The sequence below is a fragment of the Osmerus mordax genome, chromosome 7 (genome assembly GCF_038355195.1).
Source record: "Osmerus mordax isolate fOsmMor3 chromosome 7, fOsmMor3.pri, whole genome shotgun sequence".
Taxonomy (NCBI): domain Eukaryota; kingdom Metazoa; phylum Chordata; class Actinopteri; order Osmeriformes; family Osmeridae; genus Osmerus; species Osmerus mordax.
Genome location: NC_090056.1, coordinates 6,012,215 through 6,039,890, shown reverse-complemented (window position 1 = coordinate 6,039,890; position 27,676 = coordinate 6,012,215). Strand labels below are relative to the sequence as shown.

Here is a 27,676-nt window from a genome sequence, read left to right as displayed (position 1 = left end):
CCATATCTCCTGTGAGCACCATCTATGTCAGAGCTGTATATAGTCCGTCAGGCTTGGCTGGAGGCCATTCCAGTCTGACTGGCCCAGCGGGCCCCGACAGCCTCTCTCTGTTTGTTGTCAAACACGGGCCCTCACCTCGCGGTGTCTGTCAGCGGGGGCCTGGCTCTGGCCCTGGCTGGGCAGGTAGAGGGTGGGGAGGGAGGTGTTGTAGGAGCGCAGGCAGGGCAGGCGCTGGCGGTCGATGGAGGCGGAGGAGTGAGGCCGCAGGGCGGCGGTGGAGGACAGGGTGGGCCTCATGCTGCGGCCCAGGCTGTTGGACTTGCTCTCGCGCCGCTGGTACTCGATAGGCGACTGCAGGGCTGTATGTTGCGAGGAGAGACAGAGAGGAACATAGATTGAAAGGAAGAAAGGCTTTAAAAGTGCCCCGCATTTCTGTAAGCGTGATTGTCTAATCCTTCCATCTGTTTTGAGGTCAAATCAGTGCTGGGATTTTATGGACTGTGTCCAGCCCAGTTAAACCCCCTCAGTCAGCCCTCTAGGTTGCCTTCACATCCTTCATGCAGACTGCATCGGCTCTTATTACTTGACCGGTAAAAGTCTCTCAGTGTTAAAGATGAAAGGCCCCTGAACGGTCTAGTCAAGGTCGGTTATGAAGGGTCGAAGGTTTTCTCCTCCTACCGTTGAGGAAGTTGCGCTGGGTCTCCAGGATGTGCCCCACGGCGTCGACCCAAGCCGTGGCCACCTCGGCCGAGGCAGCCTGCAGCTGGAAGCGCACCACGCTGCCGTCGGTCCCGCGAGACGTCAACACGAAGCGGCCCGGCTCCCCCTCCACGCTGGGCTCCACCCCGAGACAGCTCACCTGGAACAAATCCCATCTGACTAGCATCTGCTGAGAGGACCTCGTGCGGTGCAGGTCATTAAACGCCTCGCGCAGGGAACAAGATGCACGAATTCCAAGAAAACCGGGCTTCGTCATCGCACAACCGGTTGCGTAAGCCTTCGTGTTTGTATCTATTATGTAACTCATTACCTGTGTGAAATCATTTGAATTGTCCAGAAAAACTGGTTGCTTTTTAACGACCGTTGTCAACCAGACAGCTCTTTCATTTGCGTATGGAGCATTTTGAATCTAAGAGGGTTAGAGAAGAGACTAACCTTAATGCTGCTCTTGAAGATGTAGCCCGGCAACGAGAAACCTTTCTTGCGGTCGATTGGCTCGCTGAAAATGACCAACTGCTCAAACAGGAAGACCCGCCTCTCCTTGGCGCGGGACAGGAAGCTGCTGTCCTGCTCGATAACGGTAAAGGTGTCCTGCTGAAGGAGCTTCCCCTGGGCCGTGATCTTCCCCTAGGGACACAAAGTCAGAAGGCAGCCATTGGTTCACGGGAGAAAATATAAACTCTCACAGGATCGTGTTTTGGGGGCGAGGAGTTTAAATCTGATAGTCCATTGGCTGGTACCTCAAAGCCTTGTAGTCGACCCACGTTCATCATGTCATTGCAGCGTTTGGGCACAAAGCACATGACCTCGACGGCTTTCTATGACAGAAGAGAGATGGACAACGACAGAGGGTTAGTGTTACGGCACCAACTGCAAATTGACTTCACTTCCTTACCTACGGCAAAGGCGTACACAAGACTGAAACAGTATCACTACACACTCTTTTTCAATGGTTTCAAAGAGAACGTAGCCAGTAGTGAATTTAGCATGTGTGGAATGAGAACCCCCACCTCCAGCTCCTCTGTGTCCATCCCAGCCTTGGTGTAATACTTCAGGAAGTCCTGTTGACATGAACACAGCACCATTACGACATCACGGTTAACAACAATGGACGTTTACTAGTAATGGGGAGGCGAGGACATCTGGGAGATGGTTTAATGGGGTTATTTCAGTCCTTGATCTGCACCGGGGAGGTGCACCGGCTGAAGGCTGGCACGATCCATAGAATTTAACAAACATTTTTTAAGCCGACACGTTCAAATCTATTTTATGTGCGTTTCCACATTGAATTAGACTGAGGAGGTGTTACTTTGTTGTGTGAAGTGCTATTGACCCTTGAGGCAACCTGTGTGTGCGTGTGTGTGGATGTGTGGGTCTGTTCACAGTCTGTCCTAGCCCGGGGGCTGGTCATTCCATGTGACAGAAGGCAGGCATGGGGCTGAGATGTGTGTGCGTGCGGTGTGTGTATGTGTGTGCGTGGCGTAGCGTGTGTATGTGCGTGGTGGGTGTCAAGTGGGCATGGGGTGTGTGTGTGTGCACGGGGCGTGTGTGCGTGGTGTGTGTGCGTGTGTGTGTGGCGGCCGGTGGCCTGTGGTTCACCTTGAGCAGCAGCTGGTACTTCATGATCCTCTGGACAGGCTTGATGAGCAGGTCGTTGAGCTGCAGCCTGTGGCCCAGCTGCAGCCGAAGCTCCTGACAGAAGACGTGAAGAAGAAACATGTTGCGTTCGGGATTTCATGCAACATGATATAAGGGAGCATGATGTGTTTATAGTCGCCACATAAAAAAACATAAATGTAGGGTTTGGTGACACGTAAATAAAAGATTCTTCTCACTCAATGTTATTCATACCCCCATGTGCCCTGTCATGATACACCACAACTCTACAGCTGATTCTCCGGAAACAAGACTCACTGTAACATGTATGCAGCGAAATAAGTCAATATTATATCTGCTCAACATTTTTCTATCCAGTTGGCATCGTTATGTAACCATTCATTCCTTATCCTTGCAATGTTATTACATTGTGTGTGCTTGTGTAATACCTACAGTTTGTTCGAACTATTGCCATCTTAGTGGGGCCATGTGTGTGTGTGTAATGTTGCTCACCTCAAAGTAGGTCTCAATGTACTCTGAGACGATGTGTTCTGACTTCGGCTTGTTCTGACAGTACACCACATACATGTGAAGACGCCTCTCCTGCAAAACACAACGCCAAACACGCGTCAACACACCATCCTCACGCTCAATCTGAGCGTGTATCTCTTTTCACCCACTACGTACAATATTGAGAGAAATGACTGACATTGGATCGAAACCAACACGCCAAAGAACTCTGCGTCGCATTGCATCCCTTATTTATGTCATTTCCGATGAAAAGTATTAGCGAGACAAGTATTTGTCAAAGCCGGTGGTTTCGAAGCCGGTTCTGTTTAACGAGGCTATGTTTTGGGAGACTAATTGGTGGCAGAGCGCAGCGCCGGGAGTTACGTGTGAACGAACAGCACACCATGTATAATTTAGCCAGGTGATCCTCAATGTAAGCGGAGCCCCACTACTGCAGTGTGTAGCGTACAGCCTGCAGCTTCCAGAGCTGCAGCTCTCAGCTGCATCCTCCACACTGCCCGTTCCTGTGCCTCTGTAACCACCACCTGCCCTCGGCCTGGACTGGGGCTTAGACAACTTGTAAATAAAGCATAAAGCACACACAGGTAGTCCCTGGAAAGGTCGTTTCAGATCATTTGTGCTCTATCCTGATGCCATTATGCCATTCTAGAATTACTACTGTATAAACTATCATCTTGTACCCCAAAACATTGTGTAGCTTATATTATTTACATGCATACATACAGTATGATATGCCTAAAAACCTAAGGTTTCTATGAAGGTAAAGATGTTTGGCCCGTGGTTGAAAGGATGCCCCTTCCCTACCAAGAGGGCACATGTCGGCTGTGCAGATGTCCTCATAATGTCTTTTCTGACCTCGTATGACTATTGCATTTTGAGGTCTTTTATGAAGTTTGTGATCCTGTAAAACGGTTTTGAATCAACTCTAAAATCATTCTTGGGTGCAGATGTTGCGTAATGTCGGGTTATGTAAGAGATTAGACGCAGACAATATGTACGTACTGTATGTAATAAAGCTATGGATTTAGATGTAATATACCGGTAACCTGCTCGCGACGTCACAATGCAGTGCCTGCTGGGCTTAATTCTACTGCAGAAGTGTTTGAAGTTTTCAGTGGGAGGTTTTGGGGTGGATGTACAGTACTGTAAGAGTGCACGTGTGTTGAGACTGGCTCAGCCTCACCTCATCTCTGCTTCTGATTACGGCTGATATGGGCCTCACTCTGCTTGTTTTCACAGTTTGACACCATGCTTAGATTTAGTTACAAGTCTCTTTATTCCCCCTCAGGCCTTTTGAGTCCATTACCCAGAGGGCTCCGTCTTACCGAACTGTTTAAAGAGCCCAAAGAGAGAGAGGGGGGAGGAGGACAGGAAGAGACGCGCCAAGATTTGAACCGAATCAGTTTCATCCGGACCAAAATTGGTCACATTACAGCTTCGACAGCATGTGCCACCGCATGTGCCACCGCTGAACCAATGAGCTCAAATCGAATGAAGCTGAGGTATGGGTTTTATTCCCATCCACTGCCTGCTCCGCTTCCAGAAGCAAACTGTGCACCGAGTCTTCCTTCCCCTCGCTCCGCCGGCTCTCCTCCGTATGCCAGGCAGGCCTTCCCTTCCCTTCAGTTTCTTTATTTTTTCTTCTTTATTTTGTTGGAACAATCAGAAAATAGCCTCCCATATCAAACGGCTTAGCCAGCTGTTTATTATTGCTGGTCTTATTCCTGCGGTCTTTGTCGGGGCCGGTGTTGTCTCTGTTTGGGTTTCCTGTACGGAGCGTCCCAGTGGGGAGCAGGGCTGGTCCGAGTGGCTGTGAAAACAGTGCTGCCAAGCTCCGCCTGAGGCGTATCAATAACAGGGAAGGGGAAAGGGGGGAGCGGGCTGAAGGGGAGGGATCGAGAGGGAGAGAGATAAGGAGAGATACCACGGTGGTGGATAAACACCAGAGGCTTCCGTCTTCTTTTTTTTCTTAGTACAGTTAACTCCCCTCACCAAACGCGGCCGCCAAGCGAGAGTTGACGCCTCTGGCTGACAAGGTTGTGTGTGTGTGTGTGTGTGTGTGTGTACACGTCAGACCAGACTCACGTGTTTGATGAAGAGCTGGGCCAGTCTCTCTGGTTCAGACACACACTTCTCCAGCTCGGCCATAAAATAGCTAGACAGAAAGGAAGACAAACGCACACGAATGCATAGGCACAGTTAGGGGCCTACTCACCAGTGAGTATGGACATGACACACTCTTCCGACGCACCCTGCCGCTCGACGCACTGTCACACATCGCAGACGAGCCACGCGTGCGACACACACACCTCCCTACGTCTGTACCAGACAGCCATCGCCTCGAACTAGCCAACACTCACTCTTTGTGCCAGTCGAAGATCTGGTGAATGTTCCCAAACACAATCTTGTCTTTTCCCTTCATGTCCTCGGGTATTCCTCTGGAGCTCATGGTGCCCATGTAGCCCTGTGGTGAGAGCAGAAAGACATGCTCATTCTTACCTGCAGACTGTCTGTCACTGCAGAATAATACGCGACAGAGCTCAGTCGACATCGCTGTTAACAACCCCCGGCCTTCCATTGACTTTTTTCACAGCAGGAATGAAATGAAAGTCCGACTGAAATGATGGACTACTTTTTGAAGAGGATTCGATTTCACCTCGTATTCATAAAACATCTTTCAGGTATTACGAACCAAAACAAGAGAAGAGTCCAACCAAAGCACGCAGGGGGAGGGATTGTGAACGTGTGTGTGTGTGTGTGTGTGTGTGGGCCCCCACATGCGCTTGTGTTTATCCTGTACACAGGTGTGAGACCGTGGGTACTGTACCTCCACGATGAGAGCCAGGTCTCCCACATACAGCTTCTCTGTCTCGATCAACTCCGTCAGCACGTACCTGCACAGACGAAGAACAGCCTGACTTGTATTCACAATACCCTCATCTCAATGCAATTGACTCCCGTTCCCACTGCGGGGACAAATAGCGTTCATTGATAGGTCACTGCAAATAAATGGTGCTATTATACTGTGGCAGCTGCTGCTGTTGTTCAGTGAGCTTATTGTGACTCGTGGTTGCTATGGAGCTAAAAAATAGTATTCGGCACAGAGAATTTATTGTCCAGATGAGCCACCTACATGCTTTTTTCTAAGGCACTCCTCCTCTCCTCCTCGGTGTCGGCCACGGCCGATGATTGGCTGGAGGCGTCGTCCATCTGGACGGAGCCGTCGTCCTCGAGCAAGGCGTTGGTGGGTTGAGTGTCCTGGTGAAACAGAGAGGCGGGCGACAAGGAAACGGGGGGGGGGGGGGGGGGTTAGGACGCGTGTGCCTCCCCTCAGTGCGGCCGGAGGCGGGCGGGCGGGGGAGAGGAAAGAGAGGGATAGAGGCAGTCATAATTCAGGTTGCCAAGGTGACGCGAGTCTTCCAGGCGACGGTGACAGAACGATAAGGGGATCGGATTGTCCCCGGGGGCGGACGTGGGGATGTGGACAGGGACAATACATTAACAGGCGGATGCAGAGAGGAAGCGAAGGAGAAAGAGAGAGAGAGAGAGAGAGAAAGCAGGTAGAGGGAGAGAGCCAAAGCCACGGACTAGACACCTGTCGTTGTCGTACGACACACACAACATTTCTTTTCGCATGGTTAATTAAAACAGCATGACTGAATTGTCCCGCTCACAACTTAAAACAGAATACAGGAACATGCCTCAAGTCCGCAATCGGCAAAATAACACAGAATCGACATCATAGTTACGCAATAAGGATCATGTTTTCAAAAGTAGCTCAACTTGTGGTGAGTTTGCTTGCACAAACTTGGGCAGTTCATTAAGTTCCTGAACCGCATGACCACATATATGCATGACATATTTTGTTGTTGAGATAAGACTGTTGACCAACCCATCAATTCATCTTAATCTTTGTTTTCTCATGAAAGTCTCACCTCTTTATTCTAGTTCAGGTTCATGAGTTTCCTTTTGACCTTTTCATTCCGTTTTTACTGAGTAAACCTATGGGAGTGTCCTTCTCTCTGCACCTGTATGTATGTGTGTGTGTGTGTGTGTGTGTGTGTGTGTCTGTGTGTGGGCAACAGATCCAGAGCATTCTCCCCACCCTAGACAAAGTCAAACACTATCCTAATCCCCTGACTCCTCTGACATGGATGGAGGGCACTTGCCTTGAGGCCTGGTTTGACTGGTTCATCTACAGTTGGCTCACCATGTATCCACCCCCAGGGAACTTCTGTCTGCAGTCGTAAAGCTCGTTTTGTTCTGTCTTCATACAATTTCCAAACGTGTCCACCCATGACACGTTTCCTTATTTATTTAATTGTTATGTCCATGGTGTGTGTGTGCTGTTTTTGTATAGTATATTGTTGGGTGGGGGGTGGGGGGGGGTGGGGGGGGGTCAGTGTGGGCCCAGGATACCCCGGCATCCTCGGCCCCAGAATGGGGAGCTCCAGCCTGGCTGACAAGTCTCCACTGACTGCCTGATCACTTCCAGATGTGCTCTGGTGAAGTCCACAGGAAAGATCCCTCTTCTCCCTCCCCCCCTCCCTCCCTCACCTTCCCCTCTTTCCCAGCTCTCCTCTCCTGCTCCCTTTTAGTCGCTTGTTTTGTTTTTCTACCCAGAAGCCAAAGTCGAAAATCTGCACGAGTTTTAATAAAACCTGAGATCACGTCTGTTGTTTTTCCTGCTGGAAAATGTGCTTTTGTTTGGGGGTGGGGGGTGTTAGGGGGGGTGGGAGCAGGGGTGGTAGGGGGGTTGGGGGAAGGGGGAGTCTGTTCCTAACTCTTCCTTTTTCTTTCGTTTTTTTCCTCAATTTAGTTTTTGTTTTTTTTACGATTCTTTTCTTGATCTTGGACCTTGGTGGTGTACAAACAGGTTTCTGGGAGAGGAAGGAAACTGTCTGAGGGCTAAATAACAGTGAACTGTAGCCTGGCCCTGCAGAAAAGTCTCACTGCTTCCAATACGCCACCCTTCCCAGTATTTTCCATCGTATGATAAACAATAAACACTTGATCAAAACTAGCCTTCTCAAGGAGGCCATGTCACACTGTAAGGCCAGGAGGAAGAGAGGTTTCAGGAGAGAAACAGTGGTAAACTACAGGAATGTACCCTACCACACTCCAGACATCTGAGCTCCAGGGATTGGTTAGTACAGGGCAGTGAAAGAAGCAGCGCTGTGGTTAGCACGACCCTGAGACGAGTGACCCAGATATCTTCATCTCTCTCTGTCTCCGTTTCTCTCTTTGTCTCTCTCACTTTTCTCTCATAACCCTTTTTATTACTTAATATTATTTCTGACATTAAAGACTGAAGTACTGGGTGGAGTTGAGGCAGAACCAGGTTAATGGCAGTGCCAGGGTGGAGGCAGAACCAGGGTGGAGGCAGAGCCAGGGTGGAGGCAGAGCCAGAGTGGAGGCAGAGCCAGGGTGGAGGCAGAGCCAGAGTGGAGACCTCGTGAGGCTAGCTGTAGTGCCAAGACAGTCTGTTTTGCTTTTTGGAGCACCAATTTACTTCCCTCCAGTACCTTATCTCTCCTGGCCCAGAACATATCCAGTCCAATGATATGGGCCAAACACATAAATTCAACACTTCTAGTTCAAAGTGTGCTATGTGTATCTTGAAGGACTGTTCTATTGGTTTCAAGTCATGTGTGAATTAAATCAAGCTGTCCCGCACCCTGAAGTATTTTTAGCAGTTTTGGATTTAAAAAAAAATTACCTTGGTTTGGAGATCAAATTTTGCCACAAGATAACATTTAATGAAAGTTTGATGAAGAAACTAACAAGAAAAGCATCCTCATGGTTCACTGTCTTGTCTGTTCTAGACTATTCTGGGGGAATTAGGAGCATGTTGGGGGGTCTAATATGTCTAATATTTAAAAAACCAAAGAGGCACAAATTAAATGTTTTGTGGCACAAACGAAGGACATGCAAACAAACAAGACAACATGTTTTGGGTGAATTTGGAGCATGTTGGGGGGCTAAGTGATCTCAGAATGACCTATAAAATATTCTTTAATATCTGAAGAAGGACAGCAGCACAAAAATTATAACAGCACAAACCAGCACAAATGGAGCACAAACTATCATTTTATCATTTGCTGCTGCCATCTCCATCCATCTTCTTACTATTCCTTGACCGCTGGTTCACATTCAGAACACTATATCATGGTTCCCTGTTTGTACTATAGATGGTATTGCTTTAAATAAGGGTTTATGTTAAGCAACACCTGACAGAAAATCTGGCATTGGTCCCTTGAGGTAAATCTTTCCTTTGTGTGATCTATGAATCATGACCGAAATTCTAATCCATCATCAGATTGGGGAGTGTGCGTGTGTGCAGCCACGCGAGGGCCTCACCTGTGGATGAGTCAGCAGTGTGCAGCCCTGTAAAGAGTCTGCTAGGTAGCTGGGAGACTGCAGCATGCCAGGAGACAGGTCCTCAGGACTGGCCAGGCCACCCCTCCACTCCTACGGCAGGAAAATAGCAGAAGCACCACATCAACGCGACGCTGAGTAAACATTAGCGCCACGTCAGCGTTTTATGCCCATGAGGCAAGACCGCCGGTTAGATGCCCAGGAGTGAGCTAGCACAGTTGGAATTGTTACATGATTACCGTCATCATCAAGCCTGGTACACCACGCTTCAACATTGCAACCCTAAGTTGTTTTGGATGTCTACTTAGCAATGCGGTGTACCACGTATATATACCATGCCAGGTTTGAAGCAGCAGGCTAGTATTTGCTTGTAGATGTCAACATATTTGACATCCTCAAAATGTTTTACAAGGAATGTGGTCTGTCTGTAACAAAGGTACTGAAGATGTTTGGGGTCAAACAACTGCCAAAGTGTTCGTACACAAATAATACACACATTTTACCTTTAGGTATTTACATATAGGCCATAGCACAGGGTAGAACTTTCTAGCATATTCTAGAAGATTCCTATCTATATGCAGCCGTTTTGAGTCACACAACAGTTGTGTGCTGTGTCGGGTTCAGAACAGCGAGTTTACAGATGTTGCACAATGTATATATCTGTAGCCTGTTGTGTGCTGTAGCATGTCCTAGTCCCCTGTAGCGCGAGATTGTGACTGGACCCGGTGCTCACCAGTTGTTTGCGGGTGACGGGAAGGACAGTGAGGTGCTCGTCAGGGCCGGAGGGGCTGCACTGGTCCAGGCTGCGGCTGCACGGGGGCAGCGGAGGGGGCTTGCCCTCCAGCCTGCGGACGTGCCGCTCCCCCTTGGCCCCGCCCACGCTGGCGGCGCCGGCGCTCAGCTTGCGCACAGGATTGGTCAGCCACTTCTTCAGGGTGCTGACGGAGCGGCGGGAGGCCGGGGAGCTGGGGGCGGAGCTACTGGAGGCCTGGGGGGGCAGGGACGCCACGGAGGTTGAGATGCTGCCCTCGCTGCCCGCTGCTGAGTACGAGTCTGGGGGGGAGACACAGAGGGAAAAGGTGACTGAACGGACCAAGGAAGGTGGACACACTGGTAGTCTTCCCCTGAAACTGCAATCATAAAAAAGGCAGGAAAAAGACATTTCCCAATTGCTCAGAGCCAGACTGGACAATAGACTAGATTAGGTTTAGTGCTGGTGTAGCACCCTGCTAAAGTGTTAAATATATTGTTCTATTGTTTTTATGTAAAATAAAAACGTGGGCTGGTTCAGTTGTCCCTGGTGTTTAATAACTTTCTTTGCGTTTGTATTGGGTGCGGTCATGTGTCAATTTTGTGACTAGCCAATCAGAGTCGGTAAGATATTGTTTGTGGGGAGGGGGCGTAAATGAGAAGAACAAGAGAAGACAGATCGATATCAAGAGGAGAAAGAGAGACGCTGAGAGTTGGGGGCGAGTTTATTTTTTTTCCTATTGGAATGCAGTTAGAAAACGGGGGATTTTGTATCGTGGTGTGGCTCTGCTGAAGTGGGGGAGTGAACTGTGGTCGAGAGTGGTTTCACTGGGTAACGCTGGGTTTTGCTGAGGTGGAGATAGCGGCGTGGCTGCAGGAGCTAGCGGCGTAGCTGCAGGTGGACTGTTGCTAACTTCCCGCTGAGGGTGGACGAGACTGCTAGCTAACGGCTTTCTGGGTTGCTAAGGAACAGTGAGTAAAGACATTCTCTCTACAGAGCTCCAACAAGCGCGCCAACGTTGTGGTACCACACAACAACAATAGAAAACCCCGGGTATATTTTGTTTATTTCTCTGTCCGGATACAATTGAAAAGTCTCTGTAATAAACCTGTTATAATGTGTTCAGTGGTGGTGATGTTAATGTGTTTCATGTATCAAATAACCGTATAGCTACATAATAAGCTAACCAGGCCTCTCTGCACCCTAGGCAGTCATATGCCCGAATTGTGGCTATTGTAAATAAATATTATTTGTACATTTTAGTAACCTTCACCAATTCCTCTCCCATGCTGCGGATCTATTAGGGCGATTAGAATTGAGTGAGAAGGCTACACTGGATTACAACAAACATTCTGTGGTCTTAATCCCAGACTAAGGCTAATCTGCTTCTGGGAGAACCCCGCCAAATAGAGGTGGTCCGACCAGCAGGCCAGCGTCGGGACCCGTCTTGTCAGGGATGTTGAGCAGACGAGTCAACAGAGGAGGAGAGGCGGAGAGAAATCCAAATAAATACGGTCGAGTAAAAATACGACCTATCCTCCAACACAGCTTTGCAGCTGGTCAGCATTTCCACAGAGAGAGTTGAGCCTTCCCAAGGTTCAGACTGGTCCAACCGAACCTGTTTCTGAAAACGCCCCCCCCCCCCCTCCAGTCACCTTTTCCAGTGGGTACTAATCAATGACCTGCTGGGTTTTTGAGGCGAAACTGGAGGGGAGTTACACTCATTTACTTTTGGAGCCACGAGACCTCCATACATCTAAAAATACCCCCATCGGCCAATCCCTGACTAGGTTCCCCTCTGCGGTGATGTCACAAGGACATGGGAAGCGAAACATGGCTGGGTTGAGAAAGATAGGACAGGAAGTCCACTTTAATCCTTTGCAGTGTGCGTTGGGGGGGGGTGGGGGGGGGGCGGTCTTTGTTTGAGGGTCGCTTGTTTTGGTTTTCCCGTCCTTCCTATTTCTAATCCTGCTGAGGCTTTTATCTATTGTTGCACAGACACCAGTCACCTCGACGACACTTCCTGCCCTCACGTTGACCTGTGACCCCCCCCACCCTCAGAAAATGGAGCAACACACTCCGCCACCTTCACTCCTGTCCAGGGGGGGTGGTTGTTGTTGTTGTTGCTGAAACGCCTTGAACTGCCTGGCTTCTGCAGGCCTTCCACAAGTCCCCCCCACTGGATGTGGGACAAAGGTGACAGAGTGACCATATTGCTCAGCTTGGTGGGGAGGCTAGGGACAGGCAGGAGTCCCTGGAGGAGTCTGTGTAAGCACCCAGTAACAATGGTTCATGAGGGTGACATCTTTTTGGCCTACTCCAAGTGGAACACTGAATCTGAGGGAGTCAGTGAGATACAGAAAGCGCCAGACCCAAAGAGAGAGAGAGAGATATTATCCACTACTGTGGAGCAGGCCTGCTTAGCTTCGGAAAGCTCCACGTTGTGGCCCAGATTGGAAGCAATTCCACATCAAAGCCTCCAGCCTAATGTAAATCCCCAATCTCTTCTCAGTGTTTGTGAGTAAAGCGACTGGGCCTTTTCACACCATGTTCACGGTCAATTCATTTCCCACCAAAATACAAAGACGGCCAGCGTTCCATTCTCTAAGAACAAGTCCTAAAAACATTTTCCTTTCTCTCTCCCTTGTAAAACCACATTTCTTTGAGAAAGTGTCTTTGGAGAATTACCACGGCATTCATGGTAAAAAGTCAATTTGACAGATACTGTGGCCTAGAAGCTCAAAGAGGACCAGAGTGTCATTTGAATAATCCGACCTTTAGTGTTTGCAAACTGCACGCTTTTCCCCTTCTCTTCCCTTCCATTCCATGAGAAAACAGGTCCTCTCCCAGACTTAATAAGAGTATGTGTGTACGTGTGTGTGTGTGTGTGTGTGGGGGGGGGGGGGGTGAGTGTGTGTGTACTGTAGGCGTATGTGAGTCTGGGGTGGAATATTCCCACCCCCTCTGTTCTCCCACATGGACATGAAACACAGGAGAGTGTAAGGGGATCTGTGCCTGGCAGGGATGGGGGGATGAATGGAGAGAAAGGAAGAAGCAAAGCAAAAGGGAAAGATGTTTTTGAATAAACCAGCGAGGTCAGGAGACTGAAAGAGAGGATACAATAGACCCTGAAACTTAGGTTCATGTTACGATATGATATAGAGTATCAGAGTATCAAGAATATCATGCCATTCCGTCTGTGTAAGAGCCTCGGGCACATCACTGACTCTCTGGACTACATTAGAGCCTGAAACTCATCAAGATGGAATTTTGTTAAGACAAAGTTGGCCTGCAATTCCCAGAGGTCTGTGCTCTGTTTCAGGCCAGGGGTCAAGGGGCACAGATAGCCAATAACATCCCACAGAACCGTCTGTGCACAGCACCATGAGCACGGAAGATGGTCGACTGCAGCAGAAACCAAGCCCATGTTGGGGGATAAAAGGAGACATATCTGGCACCCACTCCAAGCCCAAGGCTGTCTCACAACTGGGACAGAAGATACCCAATGGTACATACCGGATTTAGTGAAATTGAGTGTCATAATTGTACCATGAGTCTAGCGATTAGTCTGTGAAGAACTATAATCACTGGCTTTTTTTTTTTTTTTACCCAGGCACTCTTTTTCGCCTGAATCTGTCGCCATGGCAACCACCTCCGTTTCCTCGCCGCTCGTCACACACACACACACATGCAAGTCAGTTCTAAACCATAACCATGGCAAACGGCAGATTCTGTTTAGTTCAATATAGTTCAAGTCACTTTATTGATCCTGAGTTCAATCGTTAACACAAAGAAACACGAAGAATACCAACAAGCAACTGAACTGCCCAAATAAAAACCTGCCCGCTCTGGAACGTGTTCAGTTTCGGGACAAGAAGCCCCTCATCCTGTCCGCTCTTGGTGAACCCCACAGCCGTGGTGTCGTTCGATGTTTCTGGGAAAAGATTTACGGCGGGGTCATTCCGTTAATGCGAGCCGACCGATTGTTTTCGCCGCCGCGCGTATCAGGAAAGACGGCACATTATTCTGAGCTGCACGTTGTGATCCGTTAATATCGGGCTTTCACCAGACACACAATACTTGCTCCCCTTGTCTGTCAATCTGGTTGACTGTCTAATAACTGTAATTAAGGTATAGACCAAACAAGTCTACCTCATGTAATCCAATGCTTGGGTGTGCAGCAGAACCAAGGCTAATGGGCTTTCCATCAACTGGTGACCCCCATCAGGTAAAACCATAATGGGGTGGGGGGGAGGGGGCGGGGGTGGCTTCAGGTCAAACACTCCTCATGAACAATCCATCTTCCGCCACTGGAAACAAACATGGCTGCCCTCCCAGACGTTTGTGCTCGTTCCTGCTCAGTAACACCATTCGGTCCGAGAGTACGGTACCCTCTCCAGCCACGGGGCAGATAACCACGCCCCCATGTGACCTGGGGTGAAGAGCCAGCCATAAGGCTGCAGGGCTGCTGTCTCTCTCCTACCGGGCTGCAGTACTTGCCGGCAGGAGGGCTGGGTGGAAGAGCTGAAGATGTTTGGTCCAATTCCCCCCCCCCACCCCCCCTCCTGCATTGATCGGTGTATAAGTGACTGCTGCTGAGCCAACAGACCAGCCTGAAAGCGTAGGTGGTAATGGAGCACAGGACTCCACAGCCCCGCTCTGCCCGGCTCTCAGCTCATCTCACGGGACCACAGGCTCTTTAGGCATCGTCGGGCTCCAACACACACACACACACACTCTTTTGATCTCGCTCACTATACACATATAAACACTGCATTCCCAGGGATGCTGGCCAGGGTGGCAGATTGGCACTGCTGCACCCTTGGTGCCAGTATGATCACCACCTCTCGTATGTCTGTCTGTCTGAATTCTGACACACACAGCCTGGTCGCCATGGTGCCTGGGCAGACCTCCACACCGGGCCTTCCGTCCAGCTGAGCTTGAGAGGCTCTGAGTGGCTCTCAGCCTTGTCAATCATTGTCAACACCTCGCAGCTCCCGGCCCTCGCGGGCACAGCTTGGGCAGCAACACACATTCATTAGAGCCTGCATTTGTCTTTGTCATCGCCCAGCACTCCCCCCCCCCCCTCTATCACCCACTCTTTCTGTCTATAACTTTCTCTCTCTCTCTTTCTCTTTCTCTTTCTCTTTCTCTTTCTCTTTCTCTTTCTCTTTCTCTTTCTCTTTCTCTTTCTCTTTCTCTTTCTCTTTCTCTGTCTCTGTCTCTGTCTCTGTCTCTGTCTCTGTCTCTCTCTCTCTCTCTCTCTCTCTCTCTCTCTCTCAATCTCAATCTCTCTCTCTCTCTCTCTCTCTGTCTCTGTCTCTGTCTCTATGTCTCTCTCTCTCTATCTCTCTCTCTGTCGCTATGTCTCTCTCTCTGTCTCTTCCCCCTCCCTCCTTGTCTCCTGTGCTCATCGTCATGAGGCCTAATATTATATTTCACCGAGTCAGAGGAAACAGACACGTCTCCCATCAGGTAGCAGGGCTGGGGTGAAGGCAGGACTTGGGGTGGAGAGCCGGGGGGTGAAGGCAGGACTTGGGATGGAGAGCCGGGGGGTGAAGGCAGGACTTGGGGTGGAGGGCCGGGGGGTGAAGGCAGGACTTGGGGTGGAGGGCCGGTGGGTGAAGGCAGGACTTGGGGTGGAGGGCCGGTGGGTGAAGGCAGGACTTGGGGTGGAGAGCCGGGGGGTGAAGGCAGGACTTGGGGTGGAGAGCCGGGGGGTGAAGGCAGGACTTGGGGTGGAGAGCCGGGGGGTGAAGGCAGGACTTGGGGTGGAGAGCCGGGGGGTGAAGGCAGGACTTGGGGTGGAGGGCCGGGGGGTGAAGGCAGGACTTGGGGTGGAGAGCCGGGGGGTGAAGGCAGGACTTGGGGTGGAGGGCCGGTGGGTGAAGGCAGGGCTGGGGGGAGGGGAGGGGGCAATGCAGGGCTGTGCTATTCCACAGACTAAAGGGAGACGGAGAGACAAACAGGAAGAACCCACTCAGTCACCCGAGAGACGTGGAAAACGACTAAGTACCGGAGAGTCGGCCAATGGCATTGAGTGCCGTCGATCTATTACGCCCCTTTTAACCGCACACTTTTACTGTAATTTCAGCGTTCTGGCCCATTAGGAAGCACTTTCAGGGCTGCTGTCCTCAGACAACCTGTCTGTGGGTGAACACAAGAGGCCTGTTCAGGTTTACGACCAGCAACGGCGGCCCCTGATTGCTTGTTTTGGTGGTCCTGTGTTTACAATCCAGGCCCCCAAAGTGCTTCACTTCTCTGTGCTTACTTCCCTTAATGAGGGCTGGCTGTTGTTCCCCTTGCTTCCTGCCTCCCTCGCCCGCTCGTCCTTCCTTTCTCCGCACTGCACCCTTCTCTGTCGACTCAGCAGTCCAGCTCTCCTACTCTGCCCCTCTCTCTCTCATCCCCCTCTCCTCTTCCTCCACTGACCCCCCTGCACTGCGGTATGTCTAGGCTTACTGCCCTGAGAGACCCCTTACCTATCTCCCCAGGCTAAAGGTGCTGAGAACAGCTCTTACACACACACACACACACATCCCCACGATCTAGAAGCTCTCTCCAGCCTCCTCTGGTCTGCCATACTAGATGTAAACCAAACTTCAATACCGGCACACCAAAAACAACAACACGATATCCAGTTCTCTTCAGACTGCTTGATGCTCTCTTAGAACATGGATGGAGCTGGCTTCAGGGTTGTCTCACTGACTGGTTGGAGAAAAGCGAGAGGGATAAGAGAGGAGGAGGAGTGGAGGGCTGATGATTCATGTGAGCTGTAAATAAAGGTCAGAGCATGTCCAGGGGGGGGTCTTAGGGATCAGGGGATAGGGGGTGAAATTGAAACATTGTGTTTCTGAACTGAGAGGATGAGAAGAAAGAGAAAGGGGGAAGGAGGCGGGGTGGGGGAGGTCTGATCCAAGGTTCACCCCCCCCCCCCCCCCCCCCCCCACACACACACACACACACATCTGGTTCTCAGGCCGGAACCTAGTCTGGCAGTAAGCATGCTGTCCAGCCTACAGCCGGAATACATTGTTACAGTACGCAACACAGTAGCACACATCTCTTCTGTGTGTGTTTGTGTGTGTGTGTATGTGTGTGTGTGTGAGTGAGTGAGTCTGTTAGTCAAGTGGGCTGGAGAGAGGCTGTGGGGAGGTGAGCAGTGATTTCCTGTTCCCAGTCGGCTCAGGGCACTTATTGACCCGCTCTCACAATCTTTCTCACACACACACACACACACACTCACAAACACACTCAGCCTGGGATGTTGCTTTCGTCTCACACACGCACTCGAATGCCTCTCTGTGGCTCTGCTCCACAGGAAGGAGAGCGAGGCAGCAGGGAGCACAGAGCTCTCCCAGCAGGAGAGCAGCGCGCAGAGGGAGACTTCCCTCATGGACAGACGTCCTCCACGGCCCGTTAAGCATCCAGGGGACAAAGAGTGATCCACCACTACGGTCCTCAGCAGTCACACCACATCAAAACGATGTTAGTCACAGAGCCCATGTGAACAGGGGACTCCACTCTGAACCCATTGATGTCTGCTGGCAGAACTGTGAGCCACTCGCACACTCAGTACTAAGGAGGTACTTTCTCTCTCTCTCTCTCTCTCTGTACCTCTCTCCTCGACCTCTCCCCTCTCCCCCCCCGCCCCCCGCCCCCCCCCCACCTCTCCTTCGTTCTCTGTCTCTCTCTTTGTCCCTTCCTCTCGACACTCGCTTTTTGTTCTGTCCTCCCTCTCTCTGACGGTTTTTGGGATGTTCTGATACCAGGCTGTGACGTCGAGCGACGCAAACTTTGTGTCTGTGTGCGTGCTCGAAAGAGTGCGTCTGATTTCCTCCGGAAAACGATGGCTATTTCACTCTCTGCCTCAGACAAGCGCGTGGTGGAGCAGAGGGGTTCTATGCATTTGGAGGCTACTTCTCAATAGTTGTGATTGTCTGGCCACATGACCACACGGTATCCAGACTAGGGTTCTGAGGCCAGGCCACAAACGACGTTCCGTTTAGACAGCAGCAGGGCTGGCTCCCAGCCCGGTCTCCCGTTGCTGGCATCCTGGAGATATCTACCTTCATTTCCTCACTGGCGTGAAAGCTGGGGGGGGGGGGGGGGAGAGACCCAGCCTGGGCCAGTCTCTCTGGCGCGGAGGCTGTGGGGTGGTGAGATCACGGTGACACGGTGTCACCGCTTCAGGCTCGACTCACGCCGAGAAATGAACGACCGGCGCTGCTGGATCGACAGCGGTGGGGGCGGACTCCGGGCACCTCCTTCCTCGATCCATCCTCCCTTTTTACGACTGGTGTGTGTGTGTGTGTGTGTGTGTCTCCCTCTCCTGCTGTGGGACTCATGATCACTGGAACCCGCTGTGGCCGACACATTCATCAGCAGCCTTAAACTTCATTTCCCAAAATGCTTTTCCTGGAGCCAAAGCTATTGATTAGCACTGAGCCGTGAGAGGACAAGTCCAGCCACAGTGTTGACAGAGAGATAAATCAGAGCCGTTGAAGAAAGACAAACTGTAGTCCCACGTACAGCTCGGCCCATATGGGGTCTGTGGATGCTTGCAGACAAAGCGCGTGGTTCACGCGTTTTGCGTGGCGCATGACGGGATGTGTGTTGTTTCTGGAAAGGATACGGGCGCGTGCGCGTGCAAAAGGCATGCTGTTTATGCCAGCAGCGCTACCCTGCCCGTCTGCAGGGAGATGAGCAGGGCTTGTGCCCAGATGGCATTGGAGGGTTGGCAGACTCACTCACTGCAGGTAATAGCCCGCTACAGTTCAGGCTGGAGCCTTTTTCCTCACAACTTATTCACCGAGATTTGTGTGCGTGTGTCTAATAATCATAGTCACGAACAGTCGAGGCCCTCGACTTTGAGCAGCAGGCCCCATAGCATGCAGAACACACACCGCTGCTGTTGGAGGCTAAACAAGGCAGCCATTAAGCCTCAAGTGCTTGAGAAGCAGAGCAAATTAAAAGCGATTGTGATTTCAGATGGCAGCTGTGTGTGTGTGGGCCTGATGTCTATTTGTGTGCCGCCGGGCTTTAGGCGAATACTGCAGCTCTCGTCTACTCTGCTGTGTGTCTCCAAGATCCAACCAGAGGGCCTGGTTCTCCTTTCTCTAGACACACCAGTCCCTCCTCGAGGTCTGACCAATCTCTGACGATACGAAAGGTGAAACTGTATCCCTCTACTCGGCCATCATCAATCCAGAATAGTCTGAATATTTCCCAATCGGTCCGAATATATCTGAATAGAGTCAGAATATTTTCAAGGTGACAAGGCACGCTGTCTTTTGTCTGCTAAAGAATCAAGGCTATAATCGTTTTTTTTCACTGAAGACACATATCTCTTTATAAAATCTTTTCTCGGTAGAAGCTAGACAGACACATAGTTGGAATACTCTGAGTACTTCAGAGGTGTGTTTCATTTAGCTGTCTGATGCTCCGGTGAGTACATTTGGGGCTGTGCCACTGTTTCCATAGTACCCAGCAAGACAACACAGATCAAACAAACTCATCATATTTCTGGAGGACCAGTTTCTTTATTAGATATACATCTCTCTGTTATTTCCATTTTTTTTTTCATCATCTCTGGTGCCTGGTTCAAGGCTCTGGTATTCCAATCTTTGGACATCCAGTTCTTTTCATCTGGCTGCGTTTAAACTGTGTGTGAACGTGGCGGCACCAACATATGATTCTTCTTATTTCTTGTCATCGAAGGTAATTATGTGCGTGACGTGGGGTGGTGAAAGTGCTGAGCGCTTGTGTGAAGTGTGTTTGCTCGTGTGTGTGTGGGGGCTCCTCTGGGTGCTTGGTCTCCAAGCGTGTCACATTCTTCACCTTGACTATCTATCGCTCCTAACTCCTATTGCCATAGCAACTGAACCTAGGAGGAGAGCGAGGGACGGGCGTGCAAAAGATAATCCGTCGAAACGACAGGAAATCAACCTCGCGCGCACACACACAGGCACACAGCGTTGCGCCAACAGGTGTTATTCATAATGAATTAAGCATGGCTGTTCTAAAGACACATTTTCGTTGCAGTACATCAGATCAAAGGCACGTCCAAGATGTGACAGTGCGGTTGGTGCACTAGAAGTTCTAAACCATAGCTCAACAAACGTCTCCCATATCAGATTCAGCAAGGGACTGTCTAACAGCTATTACCATTGAGGAGGACATGGCTTCTGTTATGAGTAGGGAATACTATTGTTACACAGCGAGCAGCACAGCCCGTGCCTCAGACTGTTAAGGTCACAGGTCACCAAAACTGCTTATAAATACATGTATTGATATATAATTAGTGACCTGAGGACCAGGGTTGAAGACCACTGGGATAACCTGAGAATGCTAATATCTGTTTCAATGAACAGTCCAATACAATGTCTAATCAGCACCACCTGACTGACAGGAAAACGAAGTGGTCCTCGTCGCTCTGTTATGGAAAGTCTCTGAGCTTTTCAGCTCCCCGGCGAGTCTTTGGAGGGACAGAGCGCTTTATTTGTGCTGTCAAACTCCATTCACTGCCGCTGTTAAGCTTGTGAGTCCTGTTAAGCATGTGTACCTGTTTGCGAGCAAGCATCCGCTTAACATCTTGCTAGATAAAAAGAACGTAATCAGATACTAAGACAACAAAAAAACGTTAACCATACAGTGGATTTTTTTATTGCAGCACTTAACCACAAAGTGAACTTCTAGGAGATGACGAATTGAAATAGAAAACACTGACATTGTGACAGGCCGACTGGCTAGTCTTGGTATGTGGCCTGCTGGCCCGGATGTGCCGCACTAAGACATAGTGTCGTACGAGTCATACTTTAAAAAGAGACCGACGAGGCGAAAGTTGGAGTCAGCACTCGGTCGCTTCCAATCCTCCTTTGGGAAGATTCCTTCCTTTCTAAACAAGGTATGGAATGCGCTCCTGCTTTCAGCAACGTGTTCCATCGTCCTCTCTCCTCCACGCGTTTACAAACACAGCCCTGAGGACGAGTGGGGCGGGCGAACGAGCACACAAGCACACGATGTCGAGCCAAAGGGGAAATAGTGTGCAGTGAAAAAGAAAAAGAGGGAAATATGTCAAATAGATGAGCTGTTTCTGTAACGCTAGGTCTACTAGCTGTGTGCTCAAGCTTGACAGACTGAAAAGTAGAGAGAAAGTGGAAGAGAGAGAGAGAGGAGAGGAGGGAGGAGGGAGAGAGAGAGAGAATGCCCCAGGAATGATCTTAATGCTTCACTTGGTGTTCACATTCCTCACAGGCAAATCATAGGCCTTAGAACATTCGGCCCAAAATTCATACCGGTTTATTCAGCATGCTGGGAGGGTTGGTGCTCTGTCTGTATCTTTGTGTGTCTGTCTTGCAGTGTGTGTGTGTGTGTGTGTGTGTGTGTGTGTGTGTGTGTGTGTGTGTGTGTGTGTGTGTGTGTGCGTGCTCGCTCAAGAGGGTGAGATTTAGTGAGGAAACATATGAGGGAGATTTGTTGCAGAGAGGAGAAAGGGAGGGAAAGAGGAAAATGAGTTTGGGGGTAGGGAGCGGAGTTGAAGAGTTTAAAAATATCTCTCTTCACCAACGCCGAACACATTCTATTCTGAAGTAGAGCCGTGCATAACGAACATTTTTTGCTATTTTTACAGTTTTTTGGTACGTTTTCTTTCACAGAATGTCCAGAGGAAAAGATGCCTTATAAGCTGATGACAAAGAAAAAATTCAAAACGTAAATCGTCCGACAAAATGTTCCCACACCAAGACCACGGGGGGGGGGGGGGGTGCTTCCATGAGTGTGTAGTTGTAGAATTAAAGAGGGTGCAGTCAAACTCCTGGGAAGCCTGTCGTCAGGGACAAGAGAAATGAGATGAGCGGGAGAGACGATAAGGAGGGCGATGGAGGAGGGCAGAGAGAGACACAGAGAGAGACACAGAGAGAGAGAGAGAGAGAAAGAGAGAGAGAGAGAGAGAGAGAGATTTCTGACAGTGCAGTCAGTGTGTGTGAGAGAGAGAGAGAGAGAGAGAGAGAGAGAGAGAGAGAGAGAGAGAGAGAGAGAGAGAGAGAGAGAGAGAGAGAGAGACAGAGAGAGACACTGCTGACAGTGTGTGGCGTTCTTCAGAGCAGATTGAGGGGCCGTGGAGTGTGAGGTGATTAGCATTGCTCCAGTCATTGTTCCACGGGCCACAGAGTCTTTATGGTCCACTCTCTCTACCTCCCCGTCTCTCTACCTCCCCCTCTCTCTGGCTCCCCCTCTCTCTGCCTCCTCCTCTCTCTGCATCCCCCTCTCTCTGGCTCCCCCTCTCTCTGCCTCCCCTCTCTCTGCCTCCCCCTCTCTCTGGCTCCCCCTCTCTCTGCCTCCCTTCTCTCCGCCTCCCCTCTCTCTGCCTCCCCCTCTCTCCACCTCCCCCTCTCTCTGCCTCCCCCTCTCTCTGCCTTCCCGCCTTCCCCCTCGCTCTGCCTCTTCCCTCTCTGTCCCCCCCCCCTTCTTGCTCATGTCTCTTGGCAATGCTGCAGGGACCACCCGTGCCAACTGACTAGGCGCAGTAAGCGCAGCCCCCACACACACACACACACAGAAGGGAACAGGACTTTGATGCACACATACACACGTACACTTCTGCATGCCCCGCGCTTATCCACACCATTGGAAGGGAGAGGAAGAGGGACAGGAAGGAGAAAAGTAGAGATGGAAAGGAAGCAAAAATCCCTCTTTCTTCTCTTTTCTCTACCAATGGGAGAAGCCATCGCAGGTTGTAACTGTGACCCCACTGTGAGTCTTTCTCCCTCCCACACTCGCTCGCTCTTTCGCTCCCTCCCTCGCTCCCTTTCTCCCGGTCCTAAAGCGGAAGTAGTGGAGCAGCTGTAGGCTCTCGTTCTCATAAAGCGACCCCAGCGACTGACGTCACAAAGCAGCTTCCTCCGGCGTTTTCTATCACATCTGTGGAGCGCCACGCTTAGGAGATGCTAGCAGCCTTACACAGCAACCGAGCCAGACACGCCAACGTCCCATAAGAGGGTTACAACCCAGGGAACTGGCCTTCGATATCTCAAGGGGAACAGGGGTTAGCCGAGGGGGGGGGGAAGGAGAGGGAGGGGAGAGAGAGAGAGAGAGAGAGAGAGAGAGAGCCTACTGGAGCCCACCACAGCAGAGATAATGACAGTCAAATAGCAGCTCCATTTCATGCCATTATATCCCGTCCTGTCTCTCTCCCTCTCTCGTAGTCACTCCCTTCACCCACGCAGAGTCGTGTTAGCCATCTAACTTGGTGATGTCTAGCCTAGAGACAGAGCCTGAAATGGTTGTTGATTTTCATATCCGTGTGCGTGGGTTCCTGTGTTGGGGGTCTCTGGTGGCAGTCACCTCACTGAGTGAATGCAGAGTTTGTCATTCAACTCTTCACCCAGCCAGTCCTCCCTCACAGCGCCAAGCTCGTGTTTATGGCGGTCGTTAGCACGCATCTATTTCCGCGTAGATTCCAAATGCCTCCCAGTGATGTAGTCCTGCGACAAACAGGAGACACACTCCCCGACTGGCAAAAAACATGCACGAGTGTACATATTCCACGCCTTTTTTCAAGCTCTGCAATGGAATCAAATTGATTTCAGTCATACAGCATTGAACATAGATCTGACATCGTTGATGATGTCTGAGACGGACACGGAGCCTGAAATGGTCGTTGCTTTTCATGACCTATGAACTGCCACAGCTGTGACTGTGGCAGTTACCACAGTCACAGCTCTCCTCAACCAACTCCTGCCCCAGCTCTCCTCCCCCCGGCTCTCTTCCCCCCAGCTCTCCTCCCCCCGGCTCTCCTCCCCCCAGGTCTCCTCCCCCCGGCTCTCCTCCCCCCGTCTCTCCTCCCCCCCGTCTCTCCTCCCCCCGGCTCTCCTCCCCCCGTCTCTCCTCCCCCCGGCTCTCCTCCCCCCAGCTATCCTCCCCCCAGCTATCCTCCCCCGAGCCAGTATTTCTTTCTTTCTTTTATTTAACCAGGTGGTAAAAGTAACTCGATGGGAAAAGATGAAACACAGAAAAACAAGGATTCTAAGAACACAACAGGATGAAAACAAGACAGACCCGCATTAAAGCCCCAGTGTAACATATAACATCAAGGAGCAACATCAAAACAAACATGCGGACGGTCGAATTTAGTTGTTTTTTTTGCAATGGCGTGTGTCTGTGGAACATTAGTATTAGCCATTGTCCTGGATTTAATATTTGAAGGCAGATATGTTGATAAATGTTTCCAGTTTCAGGGACTTTAGTAATGTGTTCCATCCAGTGGCTGAATCAGACTGAGATACTGAGAGATCAAGGGATGTTTTCGATTTGGGGACTTTGGACTGAGTGTGGAGTGAAGCCCAGATACAGGGGCTACATAGGGGATGCTTGGTGCAGCAAGTGGCAAAGTCTCCCCCTCTCCCCCTCTCCCCCTCTCCCCTTCTCCCCCTCTCCCCCTCTCCCCCTCTCCCCTTCTCCCCCTCTCCCCCTCTCCCCCTCTCCCCCTCTCCCCCTCTCCCCTCTCCCCCCTCTCCCCCTCTCCTGATGGAAGTCATGTCAGACCAACATGACGGTCAGACCGAGCCATTGTCTGGGTCTCTTCACATGACCGCCCCAGGGTTTCACTCTGTCTGTCCAATGGGGCGCAGGGGGCGGGGCCAGTGCTCAAAATCTGAAAAAACCTGTAAGAATTGACAGAACGCGTCGGCCATTGGTTCTGTAAAAGCGCAGAGTGACCCAGGTGTCAGGGCGCGGTGCCTGAGCTGCTGCCTGGGCTGCTGCCTGGGCTGCTGCCTGGGCTGCCTGGCCCGTGTTCAGGCCCTCATGGGGGAAGTTGTGTCTCCTACAAACATGACAACAGAGAAGGAGCCTGGCCCAGTCAAGCAACGGATGAGTTGACATGAAGGCCTGTTTAACTCCATGAAATCTTGGTCAAAGCTCATTCGATGGTGGTGAAGGGGAAGAGATGGAGAGAGAGAAAGGAGAGGGAAGGGAGAGAGTGGGGTTAGCAAAAGAGTGAAAGACAGGAATGGAGGAAGAGGCTTCATCTGCCTCAACTCATTCTTTTAAAATGAGTTTTAAAGGGTTAAAACGAGTTTGCCTGGTGATGATTTCCAGAAGAATCCAGACCCCATGTCTTTAGGTTCCTAGAACTACATTCTTAGAACTACAATAACCATGATACCTTATTTCAATAACGCTTCCATGTGAACTACATATAATAGGAACTAGGAAGTTGCTAACAGATAGTGTCTACACTCAAACCGCATGAAATATTATTACAATTCTAGCTGTTTGGGACACATTACTTATTAATATAATTGCACCTTGAGCTGGCACAGACAAGTTTGTAATGGTCCACAATTGTTCAGTTGTCTCTACTGTTGACGCCTATTCCGCTGCACAAAGGATTGTGGAGTGTCAGAATAGCCAGAATAGAAGGCTGACTCGCATACTGCAAAATGCTACAGGATGTAGATGGACTTCCTGTAGTTTCGGCCTACTGTAGTGGACATACTACTAGTTATCTGCGACATACTCAATCATTTTCTGGCATACAATGGTAGTATGTATACTGGGACACAGACACCATCAGTGTCAATGCTGCTAGTGAGTCAAGGATCATAATGACCATGACACTCTATTGCAGCCCCCCCACCCCCCTTATATATAGGAAAGGCTAGGAATCTGTGAACGACCACTGTCAGTAGCAATGATAGCCGCAGTGATTCACAAATATCCCAAGTGTGACTAAGCCCGTACCAACTACATAGAATCTACTTATGAAGGGCATCTTCTTGAATATGGCGTCAGGTGAGTAGGGAGTCAGGTGGCTGAGCGGTTAGGGAATCGGGCTAGTAATCAGAAGGTTGCCAGTTCGATTCCCGGCAGTGTCAAATTGCGTTGTGTCTTTGGGCAAGGCACTTCACCCTACTTGCCTCGGGGGAATGTCCCTGTACTTACTGTAAGTCGCTCAGGATAAGAGCGTCTGCTAAATGACTAAATGTAAATATGGCCTTACATTAATATGTTTTTCTGGGTATTTTCTTTTCTCTCTAAGCTTTCCTTAAAACCATCCTCTCCAAAAATCTCCCTAAACCTCCCATGGCAGCAAGCGTAAGATGAGATCAAGGAACTCATTTGCTATTACTGCCAAATGTAAACCATCCGATCGTATTACATTTGAGACACAAACATCCCAGGCAAAAGCTACGTACAGAAATCCCTGACTTCGTTCTGATTGTAGATGTCAAGTCTAGTTTGTCTTTCCAGTGCCTGTTGCCATTGAAATGTGACGTGTTCCAAGTGCAAACTACTGTTTTCATGTTGAATTTCAACAACAAAACTCCAGAGGCCAGACATTATGGACTTTTCCAATAACCCCCCCCCCCCCCCCCCCCCGGCGTTAAGATGATAGGGCCCTGCAGGGCGCCCCCTCTTATGGAACAGGAGAACTTCCATATGTACGACGGGGGAGGGAGGGAGAGAGATGGAGATTAAAACTGGAGGAATCTGAGCTATTCAGGCTGCCCTCTGAGAATGTTTGGCAATCATAAGGAAGCCTGACAAACGGAGACCCCCCCTTCTCCCCCCCCTCCCCCCCCCCTCCCCCCCCCCTCCCCCCCCCCCCCCCCCTCCTCTTGAGTTATATGTACTGCATGGTTCTGCCTGAGGAATGTGAGTGTGTGTGTGTGTGTGTGGGGGGGGGGGGGCAGTGTTGGGGGCTCTGGGTCTGGTCATGTAAACCTGTGCTCCACCCCCCCCTCCACCCCCACCCCCCTGTTGTTTTTACTTTGCCTCCCAGCCTGAGAAATCCACCCTCTGGGTGTGTGTGTGTGTGTGTGGATGTGTGGACGTGTACATGAGCCATGCTCATGTATACGCGCAATGCTACAAGCATGCGCTTGTGAGCCTTGTCCACATTGTAAACAATCCGAGTCTTTCGGATTTGGTGCGCTGTGGGCTGTGTTGTTATTACATATCAGTGCCCTGCTGTTATGACTCTGCATCAGCAGTCTAATGGACTACTGCTGCCCCTCCTGCTGTACTTCATTACTGAGCGAGAGAGGGAGAGAAAGAGTGGGGAAAGAGAAGGAGAGAGGGGGGGAGACAGGCTGCATGAGAGAGTGATTGATCGAAAAAGAAAAGGGGAAGATGGAAAGAGATGGAAAGAGATGGAACACAGAGTCCCTTGGTGTTCCATTCATCCACGTGCTACACATATGTCAACAACACAGGTAGAAGGAAAGCCCACGATATCCCCATTACCTTCACACACACACACACAATCATTTCCATTCAATATTCAGGGTCATAGTGTGATTTCCTGTCCCCCTCTCTTTTGTGCACGCCAACACGTAGGACCACGTCGCCATGCTTAGTTCGAGAGCGCGTGCGTGTGCCTGCGTGTGTGCCTGCGTGTGTGCCTGCGTGTGTGTCTGCGTGTGTGTCTGCGTGTGTGTCTGCGTGTGCCTGCGTGTGTGTCTGCGTGTGCCTGCGTGTGTGCCTGCGTGTGTGTCTGCGTGTGCCTGCGTGTGTGTCTGCGTGTGTGTCTGCGTGTGTGTCTGCGTGTGTGTCTGCGTGTGTCTGCGTGTGTGTCTGCGTGTGCCTGCGTGTGTGTCTGCGTGTGTCTGTCTGTCGAGCAGGGCAACACATCTGTTGCTCTGACTGGATGTAGCAGACGGGAGCCAGGCTCGGCATGGTTTTCAACCAGTACTA

General features: G+C 50.5%; 2 protein-coding genes across 2 annotated transcripts in view; one reads left to right on the top strand and one right to left on the bottom strand.

The window, feature by feature from the left end:
• Positions 1–10,788, top strand: part of stat6 (signal transducer and activator of transcription 6, interleukin-4 induced) — a 113,989-nt gene extending 103,201 nt beyond the window's left edge. The window contains exon 23 of the mRNA XM_067239295.1: positions 10,779–10,788. The gene's annotated coding sequence lies outside the window, so the exon portion shown is untranslated. The remainder of the gene's footprint in view (positions 1–10,778) is intronic.
• The window catches only part of arhgef25a (Rho guanine nucleotide exchange factor (GEF) 25a), a 39,654-nt gene that overhangs the window by 1,468 nt on the left and 10,510 nt on the right, over positions 1–27,676 (bottom strand). The window contains exons 3-15 of the mRNA XM_067239293.1: positions 9,959–10,278; positions 9,208–9,318; positions 5,981–6,105; positions 5,675–5,741; positions 5,208–5,311; positions 4,933–5,002; positions 2,830–2,919; positions 2,320–2,412; positions 1,731–1,781; positions 1,461–1,538; positions 1,156–1,347; positions 679–859; positions 136–359 (exon numbers count right to left, since the gene is read on the bottom strand). Of these exons, the coding sequence (XP_067095394.1) occupies positions 136–359; positions 679–859; positions 1,156–1,347; positions 1,461–1,538; positions 1,731–1,781; positions 2,320–2,412; positions 2,830–2,919; positions 4,933–5,002; positions 5,208–5,311; positions 5,675–5,741; positions 5,981–6,105; positions 9,208–9,318; positions 9,959–10,278 (1,706 nt within the window). The remainder of the gene's footprint in view (positions 1–135; positions 360–678; positions 860–1,155; positions 1,348–1,460; positions 1,539–1,730; positions 1,782–2,319; positions 2,413–2,829; positions 2,920–4,932; positions 5,003–5,207; positions 5,312–5,674; positions 5,742–5,980; positions 6,106–9,207; positions 9,319–9,958; positions 10,279–27,676) is intronic.